This window comes from Marmota monax, unplaced genomic scaffold (assembly GCF_021218885.2).
Source record: "Marmota monax isolate L192 unplaced genomic scaffold, Marmota_monax_Labrador192_F-V1.1 WCK01_AAM20220418_F8-fsc00152, whole genome shotgun sequence".
In the NCBI taxonomy this organism is placed as follows: Eukaryota; Metazoa; Chordata; class Mammalia; order Rodentia; family Sciuridae; genus Marmota; species Marmota monax.
In genome coordinates, this window is record NW_026694348.1 from 3,882,301 (window position 1) to 3,905,985 (window position 23,685).

Sequence of the window (23,685 nt, forward strand, 5' to 3'; positions counted from 1 at the left end):
CAGGTGTGTGCCATTGCACTCAGCTACATTCTCTTTTTAATATTGAGAAATAATAGTTTGTTTGCAGTATAAAGTCAAGATTTGTTACATCGAAATTTTCAAGTAATGCTTTGTAGGGTCTAATATTCCCAGAGAAATTTGTGCTATTTGGGGTCCTTCCTTGTATAATGTTTCCAGTGGATGGAGGAATGTTGACCAGCGGCTGGAATTCTAGCACTGTCTTGCATCTAGGAGCCCCCAGGAAGACCAAGGGCTTTATTCTAACTGATATTTCCTAATATCAAAGGCAAATCACAAAGTCTCCTTGAGCTTTGTGAGAACGAGCTACTATTCAAAAAGGGCTCAGGATCCAGTCCAAAAGAAAAGCGTATGAACAAAAAAGTGAATAGGAAGAAGTATCCTCATGGCGGGGGGCGGGGTTGGGGGGAAGAAAAGTGAGACTTTTGAAATATGTCTCAGACTACTATTAGCACCATGGAACTCTTCCCTCTCCTAAGCCCCCCTTTGGAATGTCCACTCTTTTTAATCAACATTTGGTTGAAAAGCAAATCTTTAAGGACTGTTGTATTATAGTCTGATGTGGCTTGGGCCTCACAGTCCAGAAAACAGACAATAAAATTTCAGTTTTGGTATCACTTTAATTAGAACACTGGTTACTTACAATGAGGTCTGCTGCAAAATAATGATGAGGTTTACTGCATAGTATATGCATAACTAGCTGTAAGATGTGGGGGAGGCTTTCTATTCATCTCACAGAGGGAAAAGCTGAGAGGATGGTTCTCTCATGTTTACATAGCCATGAAGGTAAGGAGTTGATATTAAAGTTTAGGTACTCTTTTTTTTTTGGTACCGGGGATTGAACTAGGGGCACTTAACCACCGAGCTACATTCCCAGTCATTTTTGCTTTTAATTTTGAGAAAGGTTTTCACTAAGTTGCTTAGGGTCTTACAAAATTGCTGAGTCTGACCTCAAACTTATGATCCTCCTTCTTTAGCCTCCAGAGTCGCTGCAATTATAGGCATGTGCCACCAGGCCTGGCTAGGCCCTTTCTATTCCAGAATTTACTTGTCCCATTTCTCCTACTGCTTTTCTAAATAAAAAATCATTTTAGTGTTTTGAAAGTTTTAGGTAAATGATTATGTGTTTCAACACAGTTTCTAAGATCACTCTAACGATTTGTGTTTTCACAAAGATGTGCCTGATTTAATGCCACTTCATATGTTTATTATGGTCAGTGTGTTTGCTTCCCCCTGTCTCTAGGAAAAAAAATGCATGTTTTTAAATGTTTTGTTTTATATGGATATCATTTATGTTTTTCATGACATCCCAGAGCCATTCATTTTGTGTGTTCTTTTATCACTTATAGCAGGTAGACCGGCTCTACTTAGTTGAAAGTGTGAAGAGGATCATTTTATTGCAATTCACACTGGCCCATTTGATTTGAAAAATTGAGTGGTTGCTTGAGTGAAATGATTTGGACATTTAAAAACTAGTATACTTTATTTATCCTAGAATAACATGTGTCAGATTAATTTTGAAACAAATTTCCTCAAGAGTAGGAAGAATCAAGGAACCATCGAGACATTTACATTTACTTTGCCTTTCCACCTTTGAGAGCAACTAGTGCAAAATTGAGATTATACCACAATTGATGTGTTTTCAAAAGATTGACTTTTTGTTCGCCACTAACGATTTCAATCTTCCACTTGAAAATGTTATGAAGAATAAAGGTAAAAAATCCAAAGTGCTGGCACCTAGTGCGATTTGGGTGAACCTCACAAACAATATGCTAAATGAAGATGCTAGTCACCAGAGATTGTGGAGGGTAGCAATTCATGTTCGGGTGGTACCCAGAAGAGGCAAATCAACAGGGACGGAAAGTGGATGAGCAGATGCCAGAGGAATGGAGGGGAACTGTAAATTGGCTCAAAGTTTCTTTTGGGGGGGTGACAGTAATGTTCTAAAATAAGAATGTGAGCTGGGTGCAGTAGTATACACCTGAAATCTAGCAGCTCGGGAGGCCGAGGCAGGAGGATCATAAATTCAGGGCCAGTCCCAGCAACTTAGGGAGGCCCTACACAACTTAGGGAGACCCTGTCTTAAAAAATAACATAGATAAATTTAAAAAAAGGTCTGGGGATGTAGCTCAGCAGTAAATTCCCCCTGGGTTAAATTCCCAGTTAACCCCCCCCCCCCCAATAAAATAAGACTGTGGTGATAGTTACACATTTCTGTAAATACACTAATAGTCACTAAGCTGTACACTTAAAATAGGAGAATTTGATGGTGTGTAAGTTATAATCCAATGAAGCTTTATAAAAATAAGTGTGGTGTTGCAAATAATTTGAGCTAATTAAAACTGATTCTCAAAAAAAAATCTAAAAGGTTCATCTCATTAGTGTACTAACAACACACATGTTCCTTCCCCAGATCTAAGGGAGACATATCAGAGGAAGTTAGGGTCCTGGTCTGAAATTCCCAACACATGCAAAAAGACATTGGAATAAGCAGACAACAGCCTCCTACACTGAACGCTTCAAGGATTAAGTAAACATGGAGTAAAACTAAATTATTATCTCTTTAAAAATTTTACATACTTATGGGATGCCATGGGATATTTGGGTACACGTAGTCACTGTAAGGAATTATTCTTTCTTATACAACACAGGATACATTCTTCATTATTATTCTCTAAGATGAATGCCTGTCAGCCACATACTTTACATTGGTGCTTGGATGTGAACAGGTTTATTGCTTATTTTAAGTCTAGACTTAAAGCTCTGCCAACGAGTCTGAAAAACCCATGGAACAAGGGGTGTGTCTCGTTTAACTTTTCACTCTTGCCGTGGGATGCAGTATTGGCACGCAGAGTACACTCAAGTGAAAACATTTTTGGTATGAATCAAGATGAATTCCCAGTCTCTGGTGGATCCACCAGGCATGTTCAGAAGCCACAGTGAAATAAAGTGGAGCACAGTAAGGACCGTCAAAAAAAAATTGGTGACCCCATGAAGAAAAAAAAATCATCCTACCGGGGAAGAAGGATCACAGAGATCCACCAGGGTGCACTGGGAATGGAAGAGGATGTATCAAAAGAGTTTTCAAAACTAGGATCAGCCAAATCTAGAAATGATGAGCTGAGATTCTTCATTTTTTTTCCCCAAATGTCAGAATGTTCTAGAAAAGCACACAGTAAATATCAAGATTAACCTAAAATAGACTCCTGTTTTAGTTATGCTGCATTTAATCTGATTGGACTGTGGAAGAAAAAAATATCCAATGAAAATGTGAGGCGAGAATGAAGTGGCTGTGTCTCCTTGTGACCCACAGGGAAGATCCCAGGATGAAGACAAAATTTTTTTTTTTTTTTTTGTCCTGAAGAGGTCCCTGTCATTCCAACATTAAACATGTCAGAGTGATAGAGAAACAAATGACTTGTATTTTTGAGTCAGTCTCCACTGAAAAGGGTCTAAGTGTACTTAGGAAACACACTTCCTTCTAACTCAGTAAAACAATGAATTAGCTCACCTGTAAAGAGATAAGCCTGCTGGTCACAGTGACGTATACCTGTAATCCCAGGCTGGGGAGGCTGAGGCAGGAGGACTGCTAGTTCAAAGCCAGCCTCAGCAACTTAGTGATGCCCTAAGCAACTCAGCAAGACTCTGTCTGTAAATAAAATATATAAAAGGGCTGAGGATGTGGCTCAGTGGTTGAGTGCCCCTGGTTCAATCCCAGTACTAAAAAAAAGGTGGGGGGGCGGTTGGAGGACAGAGACTTCCTTACAAAGACTTCCTTACAGGTGGCTTGGAAGATTGGAAATTATTTCTGAGTCACATGATTAAATTCAAATTTTTATAGAACAAACATGATGCGATGCAATAACAACTTTTTAGCATTTCTGCTGACAACATGTAATCTGATTCTAATCATGAAGAAATGTCAAACTTCAACAGAGGGACATGCTACAAAATTATCCACCTGTGTTTCTTCAAATATGTCAATGATACAAAAAACAAAGACCGCAAATCTGTGCCAGACTGAAGCCGACTAACGTGAACTTGGACATTATGCTAACTGAAATAAGCCAGGCATGGAAAGACAAACTGCATGATTCACTTAGTTGTGGAAACTAAAAAAAACTTGAAGAGTGGGATTGGTGGGCTGGAGGCAGAGCAGCACAGTAGGGTGGACAGACGTTGGCCAAGGGCACTAAGTTTCAGTTAGACAGGAGGAGTGAGTCCTAGAGATTGATTGCACAGCTTAGAGAATATAGTCAATAACAACGTATGATACACTTGAAAATTGTTGAGATCAGATCTGAAATGTTCTTACCACCCAAAATTACAGGGCTATGAGGTGATAGATACGTTGAACCCCTTGATTCAGTCATGCCACAAATACACACAGAGCAAAATGACATTATGCCATAAATATATTTAATTTTTATTTGTCGACTATACCTTGATAAAGCTGGATAGGGAAGTAAACTAAAGAGAGCCCAAAACTAAATGGAAGGGCACAGTCCTGGATCTTGGACCAGAAACAAAGATTGGTATAAAGTCAGTGTTCCTGACCCAGCCCTGTCCAGAGGAAGAATCCCATGCAAATATTCCAGAGAAAAGTCCCCCTCCAGCCTGGTCCTGTCCTCAACTCCCTTCTAAAAGGGTAGTAGGAGGGCAGTTTGTGAAATTTAAATAAAGTCTGTAGATTAGAAAATAGTATGTGGCAATGTTAAATTTCCTGATTCTGATCATTGTACCATGATCCTTCAAGAGAATTTCCATTATTTTAGGAGACACCGAAGTTTTTTTTTTTGAGTTAAGGGGCCTGATATCTTCCATTTACTCTCAAAGGGCTCAGAGAAAAGCTAACAGTGGTTATAGATACAAAACCATCCATTTGCACACATAGACTGATGAAGCAAATGGAGCCAAATGTGCATAATTGGTGGACGTAGGTGAAGGGCATATGGGAATTCTCTACACAGCTGCAAACTGTGGGTAAGCCTGACATTACTTCACAATAGAAATATTAAAAGGAATTTATAGGTCTGCTTTAGAGATCTTCCAAGAAAACACACACCTCACTCAGACTTGAAGACTGGTGGTTCTTTGCCAACCGTTTTATTTTTTTTTTTCAGCTCAACTCTTGGAAACCAATTCAAAAATTAAGTCGATTTGCAGTAAAACAATGTTCTCATTTGAGAAAAATGGTTCAGGTTGATTTGTGTATTATTCTTACATTTTAGTGCTGATCATCAGACCTATATTCTTGATATTGCAAAGCTTTAAAAAAGCAACAGAGATGGGGACATTCACTCCCTTTTGGGGGGATGGAAAGAAAGAAAAATAAAGCCTAGAATGATCACTTCAAAACAAAGTTCAGAGTGGGCATATCATGTGTGATCAGGAAAGGATAAGGGAGCATTATTCCCCTACGTCTGGTCATAAATATTAAGTGGGATGAACCCAATGCAGATGCCCGTTTCCTTGGAAACCCATTCAATTGAAAGTGCTGCAAAAATTAACATGTATTTTTTCCCCTCTTAAAGGGCAGTCGCTTCTTTTACTTACAGAGTTTTGACCTTTAGTTTTCTATCTTAGGCTTATAATAAGAAGTTCTTTCCTGAGCTAGTCAAACAGAGCCCAATGCGTATCTTTTCATTAATTCGGAGGCTTGACTTAAAATAGTATGGCCTTTCTAGCTGAGCATTCTGGGACAACGATGGGTAGTGGGGTTACAGTCTGCCACTCAGAGCATATTGCCATCTAGACTAATAAACCATCAACCCACACACAATAATCTAACTCAAATGCCAAGTGATTTCATAACATAGATAATTGAATTAAACAGTCGCACTTGTGGCACGGTCTACATTTTAAGAGGCAGTATTTTAATAAAGTCAGGTTTCTCGGGTAAGCCAATACTGACAAATGTCATGGGGCTAGAGTTTCACTGGAGGCAACAATAAAGGTAAGAACCAAACCGTGCTCATCTGTACTAAATGCTCCCTGTGTATCATTCCTAAGATATGATAGAGTGAGCCAGCCCTGTAACCCGAGGAGACTTGGGCTATCTGGATGGTTTATGATCAATATGTCATTCACATATTCATTTAAATATGATTGGAACTACTTTGTAGATTCAATCTGTGCTCAGGGTCATCCCCCATCAAGCAAGGGCATTTGATATTTGTCTTCAGAGCACCGAGTCACACCTGTTGTACAGTCTACAACCTGCAATCTGTACAGTGCTACTTGGAAGTCCTGCTCCTTATTTTCTCTTTCTCCCATCTCCTACTATCCTATCCTAGCCCTGATGATGGCCTCCTTCCATTCCCATGTATTCCACTGCTTTTATTGGATCTCCATCAAGGAAAGAAGGAATCTTATCCAATCCATCCATTGGAAATACTAGTGACTTCATAAGACATGGAGAGAGGAAGTTTGCATGTTCAAAGACCACAGAGAAAGGGCAGTGGTACACTTATAGACTTTCAGAGCAACTTGGAAGAGAGATTCTAGGGGAGGGAAAGGCTTTGAGTTCTAGTGGTCACCTACAATTTTTTTTGAGGCTGACCCCTCCCCAAAATAACTTCAATACAAAATCAGTAGGGCAAATATCCACTTGTACCCGATTTTGTTCTGAAAACCAACTCTTGGCAGCGTCAAGGGATTGGGTTCTGGTATCTGTTCCGCTTTCATCCATGATATTCCTTTCTGAAGAAACTTGACTCCTGTCAGTCTCCACTTAGTGGTTATTCTCGTAGGAGTATTTGGCACTCCTAATATCTCATCTGCTCATCATATCTATTCATGCTTCATTATATTACAGTAATAACTTCCATCTACTGAGCACTCACTGGGCTCTATGAAATCCTCTAAGAGCTGCCTTCTTTCCACAATTCTAGAAAAGAAGATTCCCCTTTTACAGATGAGAAAACTGACGCTTGAACAGGCCAAGTGACTCACCCCAAGGTTCAATGGCTGGCAAGGGGCAGTACTGGAATATGATCCTGGGCTGTGGAAGCGAGTTGCTGTGGGTGGAACCCCACTGCTCTCGTCATGGTGGTGGGGCTGCCACGGGCCCTTTGATTGGTAGTAGATCTGTGTCCCTGCGATTCCAGATCCCTAAGGCTCTTAGGAGGATCTCATCACAAAGCCATCTGACGTTGGAGCCAGACTGTCTGAATTTGAATTCTAGTTCAGCTACTTCCTATTTTTGGTGATTTGTTATTTAAAGTTTTAAAAGAGGTTTATTTATTTATTTTTAAAATACACTTGGGTTGTTGCTATGGCCTCTTTCAAGTGTTTATGCTTCCACTCCAGTGGTGATGTGATGTTTTGTTTTGCTTCTCTTTGTTGATCATTACATAGTCCTACACTCTAATTCAAGGTCAGAAAGGTTGGTAGAAACTGGAGGAGGGGGACACAAGGCTAAGGGCTTGTTTATATTCTAAGAACAGTTATCATTTATTTATTCTCTGCTTAGTAGAGACTAAATGCCTGTCACTATGTTAGGTGCTTTATACAAATCATCCTTTATCTGTACAACAAATCTGACAGCTGGATCTAATTAGCTTATTTAAAACAAAGTGGGATGAGGGCCAGAGGGGTTAAAAAGTTGCCCTGAGCTGGTGAATAAAAGAGCAAGAAATCAACTAACCTATCTGGGAAGCATACAATCTTACTATTAAAGAGAATCACATGTTATTCAATAATACCCTCTTGTAAGAAGTTTTTTTGAATACAGTTGTCTATGTAATTAATATTGGCATCACCCTATACTTAAAAAAATTGTTCTAGTTAGTTAATACATGACAGTCATGCATTTTGGTTCACTATACACAAATGGAGCACGGATTTCATTCCTCTGGTAATATATGATGTAGAGTTGTACTGGATGTGCTGTCATACATGCACCTAGGTTAATGATGTCCATCTCAGTCCACCATCTTTCCTACCCCCATGTCCCCTCCCATGTACATACAATGATATAGACTTTTAAAGCTATAGATGAGAACACATTATTCTAAATGCATACTTGCTTATATTAAAGTATTCCTAAAACCACTTCTTTTTCAAAATAAGTTAATTTTTTTTTCCTAGTGGATGCTTTAGATAGACCAAAATTAATGGAATGTTCTCCCATGGATAGACATTTAGAACACTCACAATTTATTGGCAACTAAAACCAAGGTATAAATAACACTTCTGAACACATCTTTGTGCCCTTGTGTGAGTGTTTCTATGGGACAGGGCATTTCGAGAGAGATGGCAAAATTAGATCTGCATTTTAAGGTATGGTAGACACAGCTAAGTTGACGTTGGAGAGCCATGGTGGCCCACCCATGGACTCCATGCTGCATCTAATGAAAACTGAAGTTGGATGGTACAAAGCCTTGTATTTTTGACGTTTGATTTCCTTTAACATTGTTCTCTTTCCAGTTTTTTCCTTCCTCTCTATGCTAGCCGACAGCTCTTCTTTCCTTTTTTGCCCTTCTATTTCTGTCTGCCCTGGTCTACTTATCAAGTCTCTCTGCCATATGCCAGAAGCTGGTAGAGAGCTCTTATTCTCCTGTTGATCACTAAAGGCTCACAGATGCCCTTGAGGTACATCAATCACTGCCCTTCTCAGCAGGGACTCAGACCCTGATGTATGGTGAATAGGGGCAGGGTGGAGAGCCGAGATGGATGAAGCAGATGGTAATGCTGGTGGAAGGGCTCAGGCTTTTTAATCCTCTACCTTCTGAAATACTCATTCGCCTGAAGATGTCCTTGTGTTTTTACTTAAGGACAAAGATAGCAATCAACTGCTGAAAACATGGATGTCTAACTTGAAGGATTGTAAGGCACACAAAGACTTGCATTTGTGTCTCCAATTTTTAGAGCACTTTGTTATTTTGGTAAGTGAGAACTGTACATCATTTAAAATTGCCATCAATGATTTGATTCATTTTTTTTTCTTTGTGAAGAGCATGAGTTTATAGTCTGCCCCTTTGCTGACATAGATATTGTTTTAAAAAATTACTTTAACTTGTCTGACTTGGGACCTGGTTTAATAAATTGTGGTACATCTACAAGCAAGAATAATCTATAGCCAATAAAAGTCAGGATTTAGAAGGATATTTAATCATATGGGAAAATGCTCATGATGTATTGTTAAGCATTCGAAGCTTAAAATTTAACGTTAAAAAGGTTAAAAATGGAATGCCTAATAGGATCTTGAGTTTGGGAAAAATAGATATGCAGAGCAAGGACCAAAATAAAATAAAAATTATAATAGTGCTTGTCCTTGGGGGATTGAATTACAAATTATTTTTAAAAATTATTTATGGGGCTGGGGTTGTGGCTCAGCGGTAAAGCGCTCGCCTCACAAGTGCGAGGCCCTGGGTTCAATCCTCAGCACCACAAAAATATAAATAAATAAAATACAGATATGTTTTCAATTACAACTAAAAAAAATAAATATTAAAAAATTATTTATAATTTACAATTATAGATTTTTTTTTCTGCAAAGAACATGTAGGGCTTTCATAACGAGAGAACATAGCTTATTATTAAAATGATCTTGGTTATTCACTTAGGCTTCCTGGCTGTCTGAGACTCATTTTTAAAAATCTATCTTAAACACAGAGAGGATCTACAGAGAAATTTCAATGAGCTCCCTAGATTGCTGGTATCCTTCTGATACTACCAGGGAGGTGGGTCAGTCCCTCTTTTCTTTCTCCCACTGGGTTTCAGTGTTTTAGGAAGGTCCCTCATTGACTTCAAGGGCAAACATCAACACACAGGGGTCTGACTGTCTGGGTTTGCCGGCATTGGTTAGGTCCCACTCTGGGAGTCTGCCCATCTCTTTAGGGCACACCCTTCTTGGACTGGTGGGACCTTGCGGTTCTAGGAGAGAAGTTCAGGGGGGCTTGAAAGGGTACAAGGGAGAAGCCTTGTAAAAATTCAGGGGAGGACAGGGCCCCACTCAAAATGTGGGATTCTCAGAAGGGCTCAAGTCCAAGAGAGATGTGTTACCAGGAGGAATGATGAAGTAGATCTTTTAGCTGCAATTAAGGTGAGCCAGGTCTAAGGGAAGCCTCCATCAAGAATGGAACCCCTCAAGAGACTCCGGGCACAAGGAAGGGAAGAAAATGCACATTCCCAAAGTGCCCACGAGGTGGCAGACTCTTTCCTGTCCAGAGAATTCTCAAGCTCTTCCTGATACAGGGGTCTTAAGAGTCACAGGAGGGCCAAGCTCCTCTCTGGAGCTTCTAATACAGATTCTCATTCCTAACAAGTTGCAGGTGCTAGTGCCACTGATGGGTGGACCACACTTTGAACACTGAATATGTCATCTCAGATTCTGGGAATGGAGGAGGCGATCAACAGGTAGGATGCAGTCCTTCCTTGTGCAGGGAGATCAGCTCAAATTGTGACAAACTGCAAGGAGATGTGGCATGGAAACAGAGGGAGAGTGTGGGTGGTAGAGGTGAAGTGGGGAAGGGAAGGGTGATTGGCTTCTGGTTGGAATAGCCTCCCATACTAGAGTGAATTTGGATGGTGGGCTCTCATTCTAGTCAAATGTGTTAATTAGTAATGTGTTAATTAGTAAGACTGCAGCAGATAAAGACCACAGGTAGCAAATTGAAATAAAAGCAGTATTCAGAGCAAAGTGAAAAAATAAATATTAGATACATACCAAAAATAAGCCCAAAGGAAAAAACATTTAAGAGTGCTATAATCATAAAACAATGGTTTGTAAATGATTTGAAGTGAAAGACCATTAAAAAAACCTGGTATTTTATGGACTAATACATGGTTCTGCTGCATAAGACTTTTGATTAGCTCTGGCCACACATGACTGACCAACACCCTACTGCTCTGTACCCTACTCACCAAGAGGAGTCCACTGATGATGCGTTTGGATGTGGATGGCAATACTAAAATGCTATAAGAGTAAGCCAAAGCTCACTCTTGGCTCTGTACTTACATCAGTGAAGAGTAGAAATCAACAATTTGCAAGAAGAGTGGAAGTCTACAAGTCCTTCTCAGCCTGGCTGGGTTACTGGTTTGGGAGATGGGTTTAATGCAACCTCAAGCAGTCAACTTATTATTTTGTATCCTATACCATAGACTTATCTTTTTTGTGTTGGTCATGTCCATTTAGTTATTATCAATTACATTCAGGGTCCTTGGAATGGGGTTAGTTGGTATCCTTTTGGCCCTACTACCATTTTTTTTCATGCTTGGATATCAAGGGCAATATCCTGCACATAGTAGGCCCTCAATGAACACTGAAGAATGAAAGCATGGAATAGCAGCCCAGGAATGAGATATCAAGGGTGCTCTGAGGTAGGACAGCCAGTCAGGAAATAAATGCCCAGCATAAACGGGCATCAAGTAGCACTTTCCTTGCACTGACTATGTAGATATAGTAGATAATCAGAGCAGATGGAGGAGAGCCTAGTCCAAAGAGAAAAGACAGATGAATCACTCTGCTTTCCTGGTGCATCACTAAATACAAAACAAAAAGATAAGTCTATGGTATAGGATCCAAAATAATAAATGAGCAAAGTTTAGTTTGTAAGATTCTTGGGCCATGATGATGTAGGTTTCTGGGTGGCCCTTTCATGGTGAACCAGGGCATTGCCTTGTGCCTCCAGAAACCACAGAAAAGCCTGCCTTAGTAGTTTATTTTTTTTTAAAATATTTATTTATTTATTTATTTTAGTTTTCAGCAGACACAACATCTTTGTTTGTATGTGGTGCTGAGGATCGAACCCGGGCCGCATGCATGCCAGGCGAGTGCGCTACTGCTTGAGCCACATCCCCAGCCCCCAGTAGTTTATTGATTACTACTAGAATCATGAAGATGCACTTCAATCATTTAATTATATTTTCTTACTGAGTAATTCTCCCACTTTTAGTGAAAAGAGCCGAAAGAAACACCATGCCCCACCCCATACGCATCTGTCATTCTTCCCTTACTCCATTCCTTACTAGGCACACAGCACAGTTCAAGGAAGATATGTCATTTTACAATGCACAGCTAGTAATAATTCTCACAGGAATGAAGTCCGTTATTTGGAGAGTACTGTATGTCAGGTACTATGCCAAATGCTTCAATACTTTATCTTATTTCATTCTATCAACAATCATGTAAGTTTACTCAGGGACAGAAAATAGAAGGCTAGGATGCTAGCACCCATAATTTGAAAAATTTGTGATCTTAACTACTATCCTTTACTTTGGGTCTTGTATCCAGAGACTATTTCCTTTGGCCTTTTGCTTTTTTTTTTTTTTTGCCTGACCCCAGAGCTCTATGCCTTCCAGGCAAGTGTTTTGCCACAGAGCTGTATCCCCATACCTCTTAAAAAATTCTTTTTTGAGACAGATCCTGCTAAATTACCCAGGGTGCATCAAACGTTTTGAAAACCTCCTACCTCAACCTCATGAGTAGCTGGGATTATAGGCATGCCCAGTTCATCTTGCTTTCAAGGTACACTAACAGATCTGAAATATGTTATGTTGGGAACTCTAAATACCTACAGCCAAGGTTTCTCATAAATGATAGTGACATAGATGAATTCTATGAACAAATGAATGTGGATACCAGTTGTGAATGAATCAGATTTAGTTCATGAAGTCCTTAAATCACAAGGACACTACAGTACTGTGGATATTTCACTGTAAACTAAGGTCTGACCTAGTTTTAATGAAGCCTATAAAATTCAAAGATATAATTTGGTCACCAATGCTGACTATATCTCAATTGTATCTGAAACAAATGTACATATGTGTGTGTAAGTGTGCACATCACACACACGCAGTCCTAAGTCCTGACTCCTTTGAAAAATCTTATTTTTCCTTTTTCTAAGTATCCCTTACATTTTTCAAACCTCCTAATCAATATGAAGGACAATTCAAACACAAACCTTTCCAAAAGGAACGTGTATAGTTTTGACTACACTTGAACTAGAACTCGTGACTATTTACTGTTATCTTTGGATAACTCTATTTTCAACTGAAGCAATCTGCATACTCAATTTCCCAGGTAAACTGGTAGCTACAAAGAGCTTTCAAAATGTTTTCAGAATAGCTAAAATCTTAGCTCTTTTACAGAAATGATAAATTGTGTATGTATGTGTAAGATAGGATAGTTGGCAGAAATCCCTTAATAGCTTTTATGTAGGAGTCTTTACAAATTTTCATTGTTACATATTGGTATACGATGGCAAGATTTTCAAACACACAATCTTTACGATGAGTAGTAATAATTAATAAACCAAAAGAACCTTATTATTATTATTATTATTTTAAAAACCCTCTAAATTGTAAAGAATAGGAAATCTCATGAACTTGGACATTTAAAGACACAAATTGATTTCTTGAACACTTAACGACACAAACTGATTTAAGAAGCAAAGGTTTTGGGGAGCCCTAAGACAATAAAGCGATCAGCACCAAGACATCTGTCAGGGTGGAGGCGACGTGAGGTAAAGAACAGCTAAATCTCATGCAATCAGGAACTTAGGCCAGTTTAACTATTTTTTTTTTCTTATGAGGTGACAACCTCCTAACACCATAATCTCTCTTTTCAGGATGATGACATAGGATTTAATGAGTAAAGGACAACAACTTAAAACCTCTCTATTGAGCACAAATCGTCTATTTAGGTTAAAGGCAGGCATCGAAATCCCGTTAACCACTGGCACAACTGGGAAAAGAAAAACACACGTGTGTGTGTGTACACACGCCCATACACACACTTCAAAGCAAACCTTTTCACATCCAACAGTCTGTTTCTACTCAGATGCAAAAAAAAAAAAAAAAAAAAAAAACAGAATGAAAGCCCAAGCTACCCACACTTCTGCTAATGAAAGCAATAGAAATGTCTTCTCCCCAAAGATATAATTTGGGGAGAAGACAATTCCCCAAGCATCCCAATTCAACCTGAATCGGAACACGTGGATACGGTGCCTTGGAGGAATCAGAGACTGAGTATACAGTTACAGGGAGATTCTTTCTTCTGTATAGAAATATGCAATAAATGTTTTCAAAAAGAAAAAAACAAATAAGTCCAGTTACCTTTGCATTTCTTCTCTTCCGTCTGGAAGGTCTGGGCACTTGAGATGCTCTGGTCGTTCACATCCTCATGGTCCAGGTGGAATATGGAGCTGGTCCAAGTGGCCTGGATGAGATGCGGTGACGCCTGTTCATTTTTCAGGGTGCTGCGCCTCTCTGAATGGCTCTTCCTGTGTAGGCAGCCTTCGGACATTCCTACTAGCTTCCAGTCCTCCTCCAGGTCTGGACAGTGCTTCGGTTTGTCCCAGGCTGGAAGGCCATTTTCTAGGGGGTTGAAAAACACGAGATGACAAGCTGTTGGTTGTGTGGAGGCTTTGCTGAGATGCAGAGTTCTGGAAGGCAGGCGGTTTCTCAATTCTTTGGGGCTGACAGTATTCACATGGACCTCCACTTGAAGGCAGTGACATGATGCGGAATTCGTCAGCCTTGGGCATCTAGCCACCATGGCTAGGTTGCCCGTCCGAGTAATGAACACTCCTGCTTATGCCCAGTGTCTAGGAGGACATGTGCTCCACCCTGGCACGGCTGTACTTTCACCCGTCCCCCTTCCACGGCAATGGCCCAAGAGGAAGTTTACACCCATTTATGTCACTGCTTACATGACCATTTGAGGTCTTGAGAATCAAATCAGGGCTGGCCATGACCTTAGGTCGGATCCTCAGGACATAAAACATCCGGGACTCAGCCTTGTTTGACTTGGGTTTTATCACAGGCTGACCTGAGGGACACCTTGTTACTTAAATGAGAGGCACTCACGTGGCCACACTGAGAGTGACAACTCTGTTCTTACCACCTTCTACCCCGATGGTTGGGGGAAGAGGGGAGGAGAAGAAGAAGAAGAAGAAGAACTGGATCTTTCAAATATAAAAGTTTTGTAAATGATTTCAATGTAGTCCCAAATTGGCAATGAGATCAGGTGAAATGAAGCAGTTAGTACTTTAGCTGTGGCCTAATAATAGAACGATGAGCCCAAAATCTCTTTGGCAGCTGTACCCGGTGGTTAATTATTTATGTGTATTATATACTTTTTCCTATTCAATTTATAGGGACTTAGGGTCTGCCCTCTAGAAAATGGAAAAAGATAGGATAATATAATGAAGAATTTCTTATATTAATCTTCCCTGGTTGCAATTTTTCTCTTTTCATATCTTTATATGGATATAAAGTACAGAGCAAAAAAAATGAGCAAATGTGTGTATACATCTATGTACGTACACAGATATTTACAGATATATACTATACATATTCAAAAGTACATATAAATCTGTATAGATTCACAGGTATATATATATGTTATATATCTGTGTGTATACACACACATATATATCTGTGGAGGGATGTGAGAGAGTGTGTGTGTGTGTGTGTGTATATAATACATATTTTTAAAATATAACCTATCTGGTCACCCATATTTCTAGAAATTCTTAGCCTTAGAAAAACTATAAAGAGTCTTCCTCTTAAAGTGGTCATACACGGTGATTGAAAGACTGTAATTCACTCATGAATTTTCTTTTATGCTAAAGTTACCGAAAGATCCTAGATGCTTGTATCCCTGGTGCTTTTAGAGATAAGTCCATCTGACCTGTGCTCAGCCTAGGGAATTTTAACCTACTTTTCAAACATTTAAAAGGAATTCAAATTATTTAATAAAAGAGTAAAAAAGGCTTAAGGTTTTCATAAGCACCCTCTTTTTAAATTTTATTTATTTATTTTTTATGTGGTGCTGAGGATCGAACCCAGCACCTCAAAGTGCGAGGCAAGCGCTGTAACGCTGAGCTATAACCCCAGCCCCGCACCGTCTTTTTTTTAAGGTATCTTTTTTGTTCTTTTTAGATATAAATGTCAGTAAGGTGTATTTTGACATATTATACCTACATGGAGTATAACTTTCCATTTTTGTGGTTGCATTGGAATAATACTCAGCCACAAAGATAAATGAAATTTTGGCATTTGCTGGTAAACGGATGGAACTGGAGACTGTCATGCTAAGTGAAATAAGCACCCTCACTTAATGCCACTAGATATCTTCAGCAGAGTTTGATCAGGTTAGCTTCTCTAAAAGTATCAGCTCCTCCGGGTCACTTATGAAAGTTGTATTGGTACTTCTGAATTTTCATGTTACTCTGAAAAAGTTCTGATGCCCAGGCACATTCTACTTCTACACCAGGAGACATCCATGAACAAAAACATCATCATCAACAACAACAAAGGCATAATCAGTGCCTGATTTTTTGGTTATAGTTTATGGAAATGCTATGGCTTGAAGTAGTTCATTTGGCTTGTAAGCAATGTCTTCTTTAAAAATGTCATACATCATGCTAACTGCTGGGTGTGATATTTAACCTTATTCAGAGAAGAGCTCTGAAAATCGATTCTATGCAAAGGGCCGTGTGAGGCATAGTATCAGGTAAGTTAAATAAATACGGGAACTTTCTTCTCAGAGTTTATATGGTATCACTCATCGCATGGTGAATCAAACAGGTCTGCATGCAGTTCTTCCCCTTTTCAACCAACTACTAGTGCAATTACTTATTCTCACTATCCACTAAAATGAAACAACAGATTGGGATCTTGGCAGACTGCATAGCATCTCAAGCCAAACACATCTGTGTAGAACTCTTTCAAGCACCTATTATCCAGGAGGGTTTAAGGTTTTCATGAACTAAATATACAGTAACTGAATGCAAGGGTTAATTCTGGGCTTGAAGAAGATTAATTTTATTTCTACAGACATGTGAAGCCTTCTCGCCTATGCATGCTTCTACAGTGCCAACTTTATTTTCAGAGACTCTAAATCCTTAGTGAATTGCACCTTTTAAAGCTTAATTTCAATAATGTTAAAATACTGACATTATTCTTCAGAGTTCCATCCTTTGATTTTTCTGCAATGATTCTTAAAATTTGGTACTAATGCCCCAGTCCCAATAAGAGATTAAGAGATCTGCTCCCTAGAGAAACTTTATGTAAAAGATGCTGAAAAGCACTGCACCCCAAGGGGGCGCTCTGCTTTATAGCACAGCCATTAAAGCTTGCTCAGCATGACCCTCGGGCCAGCAAGGAGGAGTGTCTTCTAAGCAAGGGAGGCCACATTTGGGGTGAGGTGAGGGATAGGATTGCTTTCCACTTTCCTAAGAAAAGAGCTTAAGATGGTTTGGGAAAAGAGCTGTATTCATGGGAGGAATTTACAAGCTCATAATTGCTGTCTGTAATTACATTCACAATAATGACATTCAGTTGCTTAATTGGCAGGTTTATTGGTTGGGGTACTGCTGGGAAACATGGAGACTGAGAAGTCCCGGTTGGGTCATGGGAAAACTTAACAGATTTATTTTAAAAGGATTCTTGATTCTTATCGTCTCCAGAATGGGACACATGCAATTCTTATTCCATTCCCAAGAAAGAATGAGACACCCTTTGCACAGGGCCCTTAAGTTCCACCTACTGGGTATTTTGTTGATAAACTACAAGTTATGTCCACATATCTGTGTGTATGTATGTATGCATACATACACACAGATATGGGTGCATAGGGATATTTACATACATATATGTATATAGACACACATAAACATTCACACACGTAGGGAATAATGGTTTTCAGGAATTTTTTGCTATTACTATACTAAGTGCTCAATCTTTGGTTCCCCCACAGTTCACTCCAATGGGATATTTCTTTTCAGATGGACTAGCATACCAAAAGCTAGTGATTCTCAACTTTGGTATTCATCAGAACACCTGAGGCATTATTAAACACCACCAAAGATCTGAACTTTTGACTTGGGAGGATGGTGCCTGGGCATGTGTATTTCTGCTCAGTTCTGCAGGTGTCTGTGACACCAATGGATTTTGAGATTCACAGGGGTGAGATAAATTTAAGGCAAGAAAATACATAGGCAGATTTTAGATGGGTGTGCAGTCTCCACAGGCACTAATGTTTTACATAGCCTCAGAGTAAATTTGCATTATCATTCAAAAATTCTTTAATTGTTTGAGGGTCTTCTGAGTGACACATTAAAAGCAGATTTTAACTGGATATTGTTAAGCCCAATAAATCCATATATACTTATTCAAAAAGAGTGTTTGGAGCATTATCTGGGATAGCGAGCACATGGTACTAGAACTAATTTTTTTTTTACACTTTTTTTATGTTGTGGTTGGACATTTATTTATTTATTTTTATGTGGCGCTGAGGATGGAACCCAGTGCCTTGTACGTGGTAGACTAGTGCTCTTCCATTGAGCCACAACCTCAGCCTCTAGAAGTCATATTTTTAAAAAGGGGATTCTAGAAAAGATCATATCTTGTTATTCACATGAAGTGTGAACACTTTGCTCTTTAATTGAGCTCAGCTAACATCTGGCTTTTAACACTTCATATTCTAGACATCAAGATAATTAACCAATTTAATCCATCCGTTGTCATGCAAATTAATTTAAATAAATTAACTGGATAAGGGCATATGAACTTCTACTAAAGTAACTAGGAACACATTAACTTGTGTGTCTCAAGGGAGCTTAGACATAAATGAGTGTGAGAACCATCACTTTAATGGCTTTGAATGACAACACTGGTCTAAAGGGTCTTTTTTTAAAAAAGAAATAAACATAAATCTCATTAACATAATTGCCTGTATCATATATCTCTGGAAATTTCATTAAAGATGATAGAAAATAAGTCTGTCCCTCAAAAAAGGGGAATTATATTAAAATATTCATGTATTTCAGGACATAATAGCAAGCTGATACTTTGGAAAAGAGCTAAAGCAAAGGAAATAGGATTATGATAAAATGACCAGAAAGGATGAGAGCAGTAGGCTGGGATTTCACGGTGCTCATTATAAGCAGGTTCAGCTTGCATTAAAAGGCCAACTGAAGCCAACCATGGTGGCGCACACCTGTAAACCCAGTGACTTGGGAGGCTGAGGTAGGAGGAGTGCAAGTTCAAAGCCAGCTTCAGCAACTTAATAAGGCCCTGAGCAACTGAGTGAGACCCTGTCTCAAAAAATAAAAAAGGGCTGGGAATGTGACTCAGTGGTTAAGTGCCTCTGGGATCAATCCTCAGCACATACACAAAAAGCCATTGATATTAGATACTGTGATCCCAGACCATATTAGGGGGACAGGCACATAATACGCTTTGCAAACCCAGGGGACCTGTTGAATGATCATGATTTGGCATCAGACTATTCAGTATGACATCTCTAATTTCCATTTAAATGTTTCACTCCAACTGGTAAGGTTTATTCTTGGATGATTTTTCAGACTATGTACATATCAACTGATTTTTATTTTTACAGCCACATTGGTCAGGAGACTAAAATCTGGCTGAGCATCTCCTACTGAGTTAGGTACTCTTCATCATCTTCACAAACATTAGGGATGTCCATTGGAATATACGGCTTGATTGGCAACCTAAAATTTGAATAAGTTCCTCATCTGCTCTTTCTTATCTTTTGTGCCATTTGAAACAGACATGTTGTCATTACGCACCTTATTTAATGAGTCGCAGTGGACCTATTAATAACCACCGATTAGTGCTTTGAAAGTTCTTAAGAAATGATATTTATTTCCACCTTCAATTATCTCATTACTCACTTATATTCCTAACAGCTCTCCCTGTGTTCCCTCTCAGCCTCCTACAATCCATTGTCCACAGAGCAGCCAGAGGGAGCTTTTAAAAGTATAACAGAGTACATTTCTCTGCTGCTTAAAATCTTCTGATGACTTCCCATCAATTTTGGAATAAAGTTCTCAGGCAGGGCCTACTGTGGCCCTCCAAGCTCTGGGCTGTCCCTGCCTCTCCTGTTCAGCCACGTCAGGCTGAGCTCCTCTTCTGTGGCTTTGTTCCTTGCTCTTTACCCTCCAGCTGCAGAGGCGTCTAACATGGGAAGCTCATTGCCCCCAGAGTCTTTGCAGAAACTCTTTCTTAGAAGCCTGAGGGTCCCTTTCTAAATTCTCATGTAACTAGCTCTCCATAGTGAGGTATCAGAGAGATCTGTCCTGACCAGCTCCCCAGCTATTTTCTTTTCTTTTTGATGGTGCTTGGGATTGAACCTAGGGCCTTATGCATACAGACAAGCACTCTACCAACTGAGCTATATCCCCAGCCCTCCCCAAGGATCTATAGATCCTCTTACCTTATGTTCTCCATAAGACTCATTACCAACTGGGACTTCCTTGTCCGTCTTCACTAGAAATGTGGGCACAACAGAACAGAGACCAGCTCTGCCTTGGTCAATGCTGTGTGTCCATCACCGAGAAGAGAACCTTATACATGATAGGTGCTTGACAGGCTTACCTGTGATACGGGTTGTGGATATAATGCTTATCCTCATTTCACAGGAGTGGGAACTAAGTTTAGAAAGTGACATGGCTATTCATCACTTGGACTCAAACCCAGGTCTTGTGACTCTAAAACCCAACCTCCCAGCGTTGAGTTAAAGTTGATTATAGTTGCCAAGCTTTGCTCTAGAGTTCTTTTGATAAAGACCTTATATATATATTTTTGAAAGCCTTGAAGAGATTTATTGGAGGGGCAAGGAAATAAAAAGTTGCTTCTGGAAGTCTGGAGATGTGAGTTTTCTGTAAAATGGGAATATACTTTTTTTAGGGGGTAGCAGGGATTGAACCTAGGGGTGCTTAACCAGTGAGCCACATCCCAATCCCCTTTTTTTAAAAAAAATATTTTATTTAGAGACAGGTTCCTCCTGAATTGCTTAGGACCTTGTTAAGTTGCTGAGGCTGGCTGTGAACTCGAGATACTCCTGCATCAACTTCCCAAGCTGTGGGATTACAGGCATATGCCACCATACTGGGCTATACTATTGTTTTGATAATCAAATAAGTTAATACATAAAAGGTCTGGCTTCCTAGCTGTTGTGAAAGGCTGGGGAGAGGCATTTTGTTGAGGTAGGCATTTCCTTTAATGTTGGCCTGACCACCATCATACCTGGCTTGATTAACTTGATTAACTTGGTAGCTAAAATATATGACAATGTATTTTAATACATAAGAATCATAATAATGAAAACATTTTGGTCCTTAATCAGCCTTCAAGGTCTAGCTCATTGTTTAAGCTTCTCTGAAGCATCTGCCCATTCTCCAAACTTCCATAATAGGGCTCCTATATCTCCTTCCCTCCATGGGTTACCTACCACCTTGTGCTACAACCATTTACATATGCTTATATAATTCCCTTATTTATGTTGTGCTGCCTAGCACAATATCCCAATAAATATTTATTGTGCCCCAATGATCCATAACTTTGCAAAGAGAAAATTATCTCCTAGTCAGGGATTCTGTTTTCTTATTCAAAAGCAACTGGTCGGTCCTGAGGATGACTCATCAGGACATATGATTCAATGCATATTTTATACCATGGACAATGTCCTCCCAGAGCTGCTGGTGAAAATGAAGACGGTTTTGCTTTCTCGAAACAGGATAAGATAATGGATAAGAACATGGGCTCTGCTGGTCAAGGTTCAAGTTCTGACTTCACCATATATTCGTTGTGGTTTTTGTGCAAATTACTCTCTGAATCTCTCTCCTGACTATCCTTGTTGTTTGCCATGTCTCTTTTGAAAGGCAAGGACCTACCATGTCCTCTTTGTATTATGTTGATGGTACATACACTTTTCCCTCCCTACAGAACTCTAAATGACTGCTTCATCTTAATTGCCACAGCTCTATGCACAATGTTCTAACGTGACAACACCACAAAAAATATTGGGAAGGAATTGAACAGAATAAAGACAGATCTAAATAGCCCAGAGGCAGAGCAGAGCATGCACAATCTTTGATTTATCCAGGGATTTCTACTCATTGATCCATAATGTGCTCCCTGCCAGATAGAATCATCCAAAACTGGTTAGCATCAAAGTTATGCAACGGAAGGCAGCTTGGCCAGGGATCAGTGCTGTGCACAGCCACTGACATGTTCTGTGAGCAGAGAAGATGTTTCTGTCCTTCCTGGCTGATGAACTGACCATCTTTACTTTGTCTGAACTACAGGGTTAGCTCCCATGAACACTCTGCCTAAACCACAGGCTTAGCTCATTCTTTGCTGCCCAGACATGTGTCTGGTGATGAGCACCATAAAGGATGCCAGAGCGAGGCTGCTGGCATCCCCACACCCTCCTCCTAGGACCTCTGAGACACTGGCTTCTTCCCATTAGTCTACTGACATCTGGGATGGGGAGGGCTGGTCCCTGCGGGCAGGTGGCTGGCTTGTGTTTCCCAGTGCCTTTGGACCCAACCAAGGTGGCTCTGCCTGGTCTGGGAACCATCAGTAGGAGCCTGAAGCTGCAGTACCTGGCTTCCCTGGACTGTCAATCACTAAGGTCTCCAGTACTGCCCTTCCAGATGTTACAGGACTTAGGGATTTAATATATTAAGGCAAGGGAAGGGAGATTTCTTCAAACTAGAGAAAAGTCAGATTGTTGCCTATTTTTAAAATGCATTCACTAATAGTACTTTCAAGATTTGTGATGGAAAGGCTGCCTGGATTGGCAGTCTCATTAGTGAACTGCGGGAGAAGTAATGTGGTGAAGATTACGAGAGCCAACATGCCTACAAGGCCTGGCACTGAGCTGAGGTGCAGCAAGTGCCCTGGGTGTCCCTGTCCTTTTTCACTACTGATAATTATCCAGCTCAGATCCACAACTCTCACCTGTAGGATCCATCCCCATGCTCCTTGTCTCTCAACTCAGATGAACATTCTGAACCCTCGCAGCTCAGTTCCAGTCCTACCCACACAGCCCTCCCCTCCTGCTATTCTGTGAGGAGTTAATGTTAATTAACTTGAAAAAATGTTAATTATTTGTTGTAACAGCAGGCAGCCGTGTATTGTTTCTAAGATCTTATTGGTGTATGTTTGTATTCCCAGTTATGAAGACTCAGGCCTTCAGGTTGGGATCACACACTGCTTTGGTTTCTATAATTGAAACCTGCAGAATGGAGGGGAATGTTCTGGCCATCGTGGGGGCACTGAAGACACTTAGATCCCAGCTGGGGAGAAGGTCTTCCAGGCTGTTGGCTTCTAAAGGGAATTGACAGTAAGGAGGATGAGAAATAAAGGAATATTTGTTGTTGTTTACAAGGTACGAGAATAATAATGCTGATGTTAACAGCTCAAATTTACTGAGTTCTTATTATAAGCCTGGCTACTAGATGAGGCACCCTAAATTAAAAAAAAAATACTATTCATTAAATACTTACTTCATCTCAGGTAGCCTCCTAAGTACATTGCCTCATCTAACTTGAAGTAAACCAAGACATAGGTATTGTTTCTGTTATCTCAACCAGTGAGGGCATAAGGGTGTCTGGGAGGAATTAGCTGACTCCTGTGTTTCCACTTGGAGTGTGTGCCACTGTACTGGAAGGATTAGTTCACCTGTTTAGATTTGTGAGCTCCTGCCAGCTGGGACCTTGGCCTGTAGAGTTTTGTGCCCTTGCATCTGAGGCAGGGCCTGAGGCATTAACAAGTGTCCATTGCCTGAGTGGGATCAAGTTAAACTTAGCATCTTTGCCTTCTTCTCCTCCATGGCCCCATGAGAAATAAGGGTTGGGGAGAGAACCCCCCCCCACCACCACCATGTTTTTTTCTGTCCTC

At 40.0% G+C, this 23,685-nt stretch overlaps 1 protein-coding gene across 5 annotated transcripts in view; it reads right to left on the reverse strand.

The window, feature by feature from the left end:
* Positions 1–23,685, reverse strand: part of Thrb (thyroid hormone receptor beta) — a 374,654-nt gene that overhangs the window by 59,927 nt on the left and 291,042 nt on the right. For all 5 annotated transcript variants that reach the window (XM_046467719.2, XM_046467722.2, XM_046467720.2 and 2 more), the window contains exon 4: positions 14,080–14,340. In XM_046467719.2, the coding sequence (XP_046323675.1) occupies positions 14,080–14,340 (261 nt within the window). The remainder of the gene's footprint in view (positions 1–14,079; positions 14,341–23,685) is intronic.